Here is a 10,000-nt window from a genome sequence, read left to right as displayed (position 1 = left end):
TGCGGGGATCCCAGCTAACTGGGCTCCCAGCCAACCGGGCTCATGAAATCACTCACCTAATTTCCTCCGATAGTTTCTTTGAAAAGTGAAGCTTCAATGTCCTTACATTCAATAACGTCCGTGGATGGATTGTTCCAATTTTTTTTCTTTCTTGTTATAAAGCTACATTTATAGGTGTGGGATCGACTGCTAAGATGAATACACTGTGAATAAATTTCTTTGAATGGTATTGTCTTGTTATTAGCTGTTTCTTCGCTCGAAGCTACCCATTCTTGATTCCTATCTCCTTTAGCTAAGCTGTAACAACCTAGATCCTCGAGTAACGTGTGACTGTTCCAGTCTTACGCTCATAGTAACGTGTCACAAACCTTGCCGCTCTGCGTTGCCTGACACCTTCTATACTGTCTACTTGTTTACTTGTGTGTGGATTCCATGCGCAGCTTGCATGCGCAGCTTGCATAATTACTTCGGCACTGGCAGATGGCATTATGAGAAATAATTGAAGGCAGCGGCTGCAATCATTTCTCATAATGCTATGTACGTCGGAAATTATCCATTAAATAGCAACGAAACTCATATAAAACTCATCTCTGTTGAGTAAAGGAAACCTCACACACATCTGGGAAGCTGACCTGTGAGGAGAACCGGCTTTAGTGAAAGTGGAATGCTCGTAGGTATACAATGAATATAAAGTGAGTAGTTTGGTAAAGCCCAGAATCTCCATGCCAGATCCACAACCCTGTATCAAAATACGTGAGCTGTACCAATTCTGTGAAATATTTCCTTTCATTCATCAGATCAAGGCACCATCAGCTCCTTGCAAGTATTCAAAGACAATGAACTTCATGATTTTGCTCGTTATGCTTTCAACCTCACACTTAGTGTTTTGCGCAGCTGCATCGGTGAGTAAGAAATTTATCAACCACGAAATTTCTCTCATCTTACCAGCCACAGAGTTATTCGATCTTGGACGAAAGCATTGTGAAAATCTAGATTTATCTCTTAGAGGTTTAAACCAAGTTTACTTCGCACGTTTTTAAAGAAGAATATTTTCATACAATCCATAGCTTGCATTTCAAAAACGCCCACAGGCAGTTTTAACCCTTTTTTGTTTTCCTTTGTTTCTTTGTTTTCAGTTTCTATTCGCTCCAAACTTGAAATGTAATGATCTCGGAGTGTCAAAAATCCTTCTCGTCTCAATGACGAGTCTTTTGTTTTTGTCCTCTAATTTTAACGTACAAATATGTGGACTAAAATACAACTGCAGATTTGAGCAACGCACTGCGTGGGCGAAGAATCGCGAATGTTCCATTTCGTTTGCTTTAAAGGAGAACTGAAGGCTAGAAGATCAAATTTCTTTGTGTCTTATTATTATCGAAATATAACGTCCTTTACCTAAACAAACAGGAAAAATCCTTTTTCATCTTGAAAGGCCTTGAATTTGCCCAAAATCTTTGGTTGTTTTTCCAATTTGAACGCCCACCATTTTGTTTGCTTTTCCTTCCGCTTACTTCTAAAAAAGGAATGTCAGCCGCCATGTTGTGACGTCATTGCGCACAAGCAAGCAGCTGGTTTTCACTGAAATCTTCTGTTATCGTTAAGTCTCAACATAGTATCGTATAAACTCTTGTTCTTAGGCCATCGTAGCTTGATTAAGAAAATAACACAAACAGCGGTGATAAACATTTTATTCCAACGCATTTTTATAAAACTTGACGTTTCGTATCAACACACATTTTCAAAAGTGACGGTTACAATTTTTGAAAACTATATATATATCGTAAACAATAGGCGTCTGGAACCTAGACTGAGAAAAATGATCTGCAGCGGTACGTGTCTAGACATAATGAGAAGTAATAGCTAAAACAGCAATAACTTCTCATTACTAATATTGACATTAAGGGAAGGCTTTAGCTCTTGAATGAACAAAGTCTTAATTTTGCAGTGAAAGTCAGTTTTTCCGGACGCTAAAATGTCAAAGTGATCCCATTTAATGTCGTGGCCAGTGGTTTTCACATAATCAGCAATGGCTGATGCATGGTCACTTTTAGCTAGGGTCTTGAAATGTTCTGTTTTTCTGTCGTGGAGTCTTCGTTTTGTTTTGCCAATGTAGAATTCATCGCAGTTCCAGCAGACAGCTTTATAGACGACCTTGGACCTCTGAGATTGGTTAAAACTGACCATTTTTCTCAGTCTAGGTTCCAGACCCCTATTCTTTACGATATATATATAGTTTTCAAAAATTGTAACGGTCACTTTTGAAAATGTGTGTTGACTAGCATACGAAACGTCAAGTTTTATAAAAATGCGTTGGAATACAATGTTTATCACCGCTGTTTGTCTTATTTTCTCAACATAGTACTCCGCTTTCTTCGTCGTTAATACACGTAAGTTTATGGCAGAACTTGAACCATATTCTTTCGATCCAATGCGAGAAAGTTCAGGATCCGAGGAAGAGGAAGCAACCGAAAGGGAAGACTCAAGATGGGGAAATACGACTAGGTGCAGCTGTGATTTTTGCTTGAACTGGGAGGCTGGGACAGCAAGAAAAGGAATGCATCTGCTGCCGCGAGATAGAGGAGCTATGAGCAAATCTCAGGTGAATTGATTGTATTTAAAAGGCAATAAAAACAACTTGATTACTAAGAGATTCTGTTGGCTGCTTTTGTTTTGTCTGTCATTTCGATTCAATTTGAGAAACTATTCGTTGTGTAACGCAGCATTCTAGCTTTTCGACCGTGTGTTTACAAAGAAAAGTGCTATAAACTGCCATCGCGGGTCTGAGTGCTGCGATTAATGAACAACATGTATGTAAACACATATGCTCTGTTCGTAGTTTTGCGAATTTTCAAACTGCAATTAAACATCTTTGTGATCGTTGTCGAGTTTGTAAAACCCAGCTTGAACTGCGAATGCCAATCACGAAATAACGTGTCCCAGTTGCTTGCAAAAACAACCTTTCGGTTCACTTCTCCGGCGCTTGGTTTGCCACTGAAATCTCCCGACTAAAGAAAACATAACTTACTCACTGGGCATAAATGGAATCGATGGAGTCGCAAAGTTAACATTTCATCAATTACATGCAATTGTCGCATCGACCGCTGTGGCCAAGATACCTTCAAAACAGGAGGGCTCGAAATGATCCGAACAGATGTGACAGGACTGGATATTTGGATAGTTTTTTCTTCTAAATTCGGATGATCCATTCTTCGAGAAGGACTTCATTTTAAAGAGGGAAACGATGAGAGTTCTACTAGAACAGCCCACAATAGCGCACTGAACCATTTTTCAAGTTTCCCGCGTTCAAGCAAGTGAGCGCAAGACGTCACGCATAGCGCCCAAGCCTGCTATAGCACAGCCAAATGGCGGACTTCCATCGAGTGACCAATACGGATCTTTCTGGCCTCATAAAAACGTCAAAATCTAAGGAACCCCTCAAATACTCGAATATTTCCTTTAACTAAGTCAGGCACGACATATTTGGCGACGGAAAAAATATTTCATTTTTATTTTCAGTTCTCCTTTAAAAAATCAAAGTGCCACTGTCGTTACTCGTGGATATGAGAGTTAACGCGATTATTTAAAATTGGCAGACTGAAGTTTTGTTTATGCATTAGCATTGATAGTTGGATAATTGTGTAACAGCACGGTGGGCTCTCATATGCAACTAGATACCCAAAATAATGCATGTATGTTAGGTAATCCCCTTTGCTGGAGTTCAACCCTGTGAAATAAGTATACCATTTCTCCAATAGGCATAAGACTACTCGTTAACACATCCTCTATAAAGAGCTGTACCATGTGTTCAAAGTTCGTTGCACAGATGACAGGGTAATTGTGAATAAGGTCTGATTTTTGTTGCCAGGTCATATTGTTAATGCCATCAGGTTTAGCAAGTAGAGCAGATCCATTCAGTAATATTAACACTTTTTGTGCCAGTTATACATTCCTCCAACAAACCTTGCGAATATTTATCACTATGATTGATACTGTTACACTTACAAACAGATGATCTGAACCACAACTGATCACAGCAAATGCAGATATATTCAGGGCTATGTGTTATCTTATCACGAAAAAGACTGAATCACTTTTGACATGGAATGTCTAATAGTCTTGACCTTGACAAATTTCAGTTTGGTTTAGGCTTAAGCTCTGCATAGCTTTCCTTAAATGGTTTTATGCTTTTCAGTTTAGGTCTCTAATATGTTCTGGATTGATTTTCTTTTCCTATTCCATTGCTGCTTCAATATTTTCAGATCTGCTTTGGCATTTTGCATTGCTTTTCTTTTCCCTGAACTCTTCAAGTGATTTTGTCTCTTCCACTTGATAGATTCTCTCATATAAGCTCTTTTTTGCCACTGCTTTGTAGAAATTATTACTGACACTCACATCAGTTTTGGCCATCGTTATTAATCGATATTACCAGGCTCTGAATAATTGTTGACATTGGTAACACCGCTGATTTCATAACCTGAAATACTGTCATTATAATAAGCTAACTGAAGTGCTGAAAAATAGTGTTTTCCATCTAGATGTCCAGTGTTCACAGTAGTACCCTGTTGTCTGCTTATAGGACTGATAACAGTTACTGGTGCCCACCCCTCAATGGATTCATTTATACGTATAGTAACATTTAAAACATTGCAAACTGCTTGCACAATAAGTGCATCACACCATGTATGTTGCTGTGACAACAAACGCACAATTATTCCTCTGTAATGGGTTCAATAAATTTTTGACGGTTGTTCCTGATGGATTCAACTCCAGCAGCATGCACATTCATGTGATAGGAAGGATCATTATATAACTGGTGGGCAACAGAAGAAAAGAAGCATGAATCATCTGAGGTACATACTAGTGCCTTCAATCCTCTTTGAGCTAATCGAGCCTGCAACAGTGCTATAGAAGGATTTCTCAGTATTGTATGTGCTGTATGTGTACTCGTTCCATGAGCAACAGGGCCTGGGTTCGATTCAATGTCTACCGATATCAATAGCTTTTCTCTTGATAGACAATAATTCTTATTTTGTTGGTTCATTGTCAGCATTGCTATTATTCTTTAATTCTCTAAAACTGCCCAATTAATGATTAATTTGGATAGTTTCAGATAGGATTTTCCTTTTAAAACAGGCAAACTGTCCAATTTAGAAAATATAGGGCAATCAAATCCCAGAAAATACAATAGGTAATAGAAACTAGCCAATCAGCACAAAGTATAGCGTCAGTGGTTTGTCGAATGCGTCGTAGCAGATTGATCTTGAATACACAATAGAACTGACAAGTCTTTTTTTGTGTTTAGCAGTCCTGCGGATAATAAGATAAAAATGACGATTAGAATCTCCAACTCTCGAAGATTGTTATGTCTGAGTTGCGGTGTAGGTATAGAGATATAATGTTTTCCAAAAGCAAGAGATAAACACTTTTTCATCTCAGACGACGTCGGTACGTCCTTATTTAAATAATGCAGCATACACTTTCTAATTACCTTGTCTTTCTGAAACAAGCTCGACATTTTCTTGTAAGGAATTAATCCTGGAAGGTTCTCTGTCCCGGGGAGCATGTACTGCCTCAGCCCTTGCTCTATCGCAGGAGATTGGTACGGATTTCTCGTCAGTTTTCGTTACATAATCTGTGACCGAGTCTTTCGACAGTTCTTTATCATGATCCACCATACAAGTACTAGTGTCTGGAAGCATGGACTGCTTGGTTGCCTCACTGTTTTTCACGTCACGGATGATCTTCAAGTTGTATTCATGTGGCTTTGATGACTCATAGCTTGCAGAACTTCGTGATAGCTTTGATAAACATTGGTATACTTTGATAGCTTCGATGTTACTTTGCAAATGGCAGTCACCTTCCAAATGGAATTTATTTATCCCCCGTGAGCTTAGGGGATGAACAGGCACTGTCTTCTTACCATGTGTCTGTCGATTCCATTTCTATACGGAATATTAAAGTCTTCGCGTTGGTCAGTGAAAGGCGGTGCACAATTAATTGCACCAATCTGTACTTGTTCAGAATATTTTGCTTCACCTTCGAAGAAAGCCATTTCTTTAATTCTTCCGTTTTGTTGCTTCTAAATGCAGCGGAAGGTGCTCAAACACTTAAGTATAAAAGCGGCATACACCAATGGCGGCGCACAACCACGCGAAAAGGAAGTCACAGCTTTCTAAGCTGTGTTGTGATTAAACATCCTGATTGGCTTATTAGATCGAACTTCCGGTTACGCAGGAGTGACACATTTACATAAAGAACCTCACCAAAACTCGTGGATATATCCACGAGTAAAAAGGAGTGTGGTACCACAGGTAACCCAGGCTCACTGTGTGTGCCACATAAGTAAATATAGAGAACATATGAGGCGAAGTTTGGGTCTGGAAATTTGCAAGGAAATGGAAATAAAAATCGATGAAAGTTACCATGTGGTGAGCTGTTGTTGCCTTTAATACGTACACGAAGTTTCGGGAAAAATGGTCCCCGTTCTCCTTCCTTCATAGTATAGTGACAAGGTAAGAGACGGAAGCCAGCGTAGGGACCCCGATCGACCCAAAACAAGCACAATTTTTTCGGGAAAAGCGAATCCAGTCGCTAAATGAACACGCCAGGCTCGTGGAACATGAATTTCTCTAAACCATGAATCCACTGAAGCATCTCCAGGTAGTAAGGTGTAAGTTAACCTGCTAAAATGGCGGCCAGAAAGCATTTTCCTCGCAGTGTCCAATCAGGGCTCGACACTAACGGTAGCCAACTAGCCACAGGCTAGTGAAATTTCAGTTTTGGCTGGTAGATTTTAAGCTTCCACTAGCCTTTGGGGCTAGTAAATACTGTGAAGCAGTGGAGGTCTGGACGAAAACAAAAACGAACATTATTAAGGCAAAAGGAGAGAATAGAACCCAACAATAAAAACTGTGAGCGGATTCTGTGGAATTTTCTGCCTAAGAAAATGATAAGTTGAAAAAAAAAAACTGAAGATGAAACCAACGCGGACTACAGTTTCCCCACGCCACTTTACGAACAATTAATCACCTGTGAAATCATGCGGAACTTCTCGGCTGCTGTTTCCATGTGCGCGTATTAAACTCCGTCGCAAACAATCGCAAGCACCTTACGAGAGCTTGATCTCAAACAGTTTGCGTAAATGGAAACACATTTTACGTTCATCCCCAACCAATCGCCGATGATCGAAACAAGACGCAAGTCGTCTTGTTGGCGACGAGTAGCAATGTAAAAGCTAGGAAACGAAGATAATTATGGAAACACAATCGTAAACTGTTTCTGATTGTTTTCGATCAATCGACGATATTTTTGTGCACGTGATACGTTTTGACGAATTAGAGGCAAGTATAAGTAACGAAAATGGCGTCCGAGTGCGATTGTGTTAAAACAGTGTGAATTTAATGAATATCGTAAGGGAATACCCCGCGAAATATACCTGTAGTAAAGTTCTTAATCACAAAGAGCCAGTTCCTACAGTATAATTTGATACTGACTATGCTGCAGCCGTTGCTGCTCCTCGAAAATGTATCAGACCTAGAATTCACTTCCTCTTTGCCTTCTTCCGCTCTGCCTACTTCTTCACTTCTTTACGATGTCACGAGATCAAGTTGCCTAAAGCAATCACGTCTATGGGAAACAGAATCGCAAGCAAAAACGCGCAAAGTGACAACGGTGTTTGCGATCGAGCGAACGCAAACTGTTTCCGACTGTTTGCGACGTTGTTACGTGTATATGGAAAGAGGTCACGTACTTGTTTAGAAATTGAATCCAAATATAATTATAATTTGCTGAAACTATGAAAAAGAAAATCTTATATGAGGGAAAGTCTGACCTTTCGAATTTCCTTTATATCTAAATCTAATTTAAGATATTATTTTCCTGCATTCCGCTGCTTTTGTGCTTCATGCGTAGAATCATTATGGCGCTTTCAGGTTAAAATTTCAATCCCAAATAGCTCTAATCAAAGGAACAGCCTTTCCACAGACTACCAGAGAAGCATTTTAGTTTTATGTACGGTTTATTTCTTAATTTACTTTATTCCGCGTTTTCCATGCTTCAGTTCATTTGTGAGTTGCAAAGTTCTGGCGACAGTTTTGTGAGAATTGGTCTCAAGGCCACGAGAACTTTGCTTTCGTGAGAAAAATGCGGGAAGTCGTACACTCCGGCATATTTGCGCCACTGCGGTTGCGAGGATGGATATGAGAATATGAGGGTATCTACTAAAAGCGCGAGTTGTGTTTGCAAATGTGGATTGTTTTCGTGATAGCTTTTACAAATAAATGAAACTACGCAGTGCAAATTTAGATTTGGCTAGTGAAATCGGACCTAATACTAGCCACTAGGCTAGTACGCTACAAAGTTAGTCTCGAGCCCTGTCCAATTCAAAATGGCACTGAACTCTGGACGCCTGGTGACGAGTATAATAAGTTCTGGAGGGAGGGGAGTCCCAAATTGCTAAAACCAAAACTCACTGAGCAATCTGGGACTCCCCTCCCTCCAGGGGGACATATATCCCCATCGTCACCAGGGGTCCCGAGTTCAGTGCCATTTTGAATTGGACACTTCGCGAGGACTACGCTTTCTGGAGTGTTCATTTAGCGACTGGATTCGATTTTCACGAAAAAAAATCGTGCTTGTTTTGGGTCGATCGGAGTCCCTGCGCTGGCTTCCCTCTCCTACCTTGTCACTATACTATGAAGGAAGGTGAACGGGGACCATTTTTCCCGAAACTTCGTGTACGTGTTAAAGACAACAACAGCTCACCACATGGTAAGTTTCATCAATTTTTATTTCTATTTTCTTGCAAATTTCCAGACCTAAACTTCGCCTCATATGTTCTCTATATTTACCTATGTGGCACACACAGAGAGCCTGGGTTACCTGTGGTGGTACTTTGTAAGTGAATTGGAACCAAAATCTAGAAAGATTGCTGACGTCTGATTACTTTCTCCACAAAACTCGAATTTTGTTCCTTTTGCGCTGTCGTTTATGCAGCTGAAGAATATAAAGTAGGTGTTTTTTTTCCACCAAATCTGTCGTTTTGTAACGATCCTGTTGCCGTTTCCGTCACGTTGAACCCCCAAAACAAATAATAGCGACGACTGGCTCGCGCATCGAAACAGCAAAAGATTCGGCCAAAGCACATAGTTTTTAGAAACCGTTTGCGCGATATGCTGCTTCTGCATTGAAAGGTTCGGGGCTATTTCTTCAATTTTTTCAGATGCTTAAGTTATCATTTACAGATGCAATTCTGAAACACGATTTCACTTTAACGACTAAAGATCTGTCAAGAACTGCACGTGTTGCGCGATAAATCTGACTTGTGTCTTTCCTTTTTCAACACACATCAGGTGGATCCCGGTGCGAAATCGGCAGCGGGTTGTGTACCTGGTGTTCCAGGGGTTCCTGGTGTCCCTGGTTACAATGGACGAGATGGGCCCAAGGGAGAAAAAGGCCCAGCAGGACCACCCGGAGATAAGGGACCTATGGGACCTAAGGGAGAGCAGGGTACTCAAGGACCCAAAGGTGATCCCAGTCTCCAGGCCATGCCGAAAAATTGGAAACAGTGTGCATGGAAAAACATTGATGAAGGCAAAGATAATGGAATGATAAAGGTAAGAAAGAAACATGGCAATTTGAAAGAGGGTTAAAAGCATAGGTACTCGAGTCAGCGCCGGAATGCTTTGTTCGTCTGTCGTATTTAGGGCAAAGTTGAACAAATGCTTTGTCTTTTATTTTAAGAAATATTCTGTGACAGTCTTGCATTATTAAAGAAGGAGGAGGTGATTGTGGAACAAAGTCGAAGACTGTAAAATTTGCCAAAATCTTGATCAGGTTGTCCATCCGGTTAGGGCAGCAATGTATTGTTCATTTTCAAACTGAATAAAATTGGCCTTTTATCTTTTCCGTTCCCAAACTTGCTATAAACAACGTCGGCTTTTATCCGTTACCTTTCGATAACGCTGACATGAACAGGTGTCAAACGTTACACTTATTCCTA

At 40.3% G+C, this 10,000-nt stretch overlaps 1 protein-coding gene and 1 long non-coding RNA gene across 7 annotated transcripts in view; one reads left to right on the top strand and one right to left on the bottom strand.

Annotated features, from left to right (window-relative positions):
- Window positions 1-10,000, bottom strand: part of LOC138022004 (uncharacterized) — a 254,279-nt gene that overhangs the window by 122,934 nt on the left and 121,345 nt on the right. The window lies entirely within an intron of this gene.
- The window catches only part of LOC138021998 (collagen triple helix repeat-containing protein 1-like), an 11,739-nt gene continuing 2,243 nt past the window's right edge, over window positions 505-10,000 (top strand). For 2 of the 6 annotated variants that reach the window (XM_068869029.1, XM_068869024.1), the window contains exons 1-4: window positions 505-670; window positions 798-902; window positions 2,360-2,599; window positions 9,351-9,614. In XM_068869029.1, the coding sequence (XP_068725130.1) occupies window positions 665-670; window positions 798-902; window positions 2,360-2,599; window positions 9,351-9,614 (615 nt within the window). In that variant the 5' untranslated portion in view covers window positions 505-664. Of the gene's footprint in view, window positions 693-797; window positions 903-2,359; window positions 2,600-9,350; window positions 9,615-10,000 lie in introns of all 6 variants that reach the window. The other 4 variants (XM_068869025.1, XM_068869027.1, XM_068869026.1 and 1 more) reach the window with 4 other exon arrangements.

The sequence above is a fragment of the Montipora capricornis genome, chromosome 10 (assembly GCF_036669925.1).
Source record: "Montipora capricornis isolate CH-2021 chromosome 10, ASM3666992v2, whole genome shotgun sequence".
NCBI lineage: Eukaryota > Metazoa > Cnidaria > Anthozoa > Scleractinia > Acroporidae > Montipora > Montipora capricornis.
The sequence above is the reverse complement of the archived record's forward strand: the minus strand, read 5'-3'. Positions and strand labels throughout refer to the sequence as shown.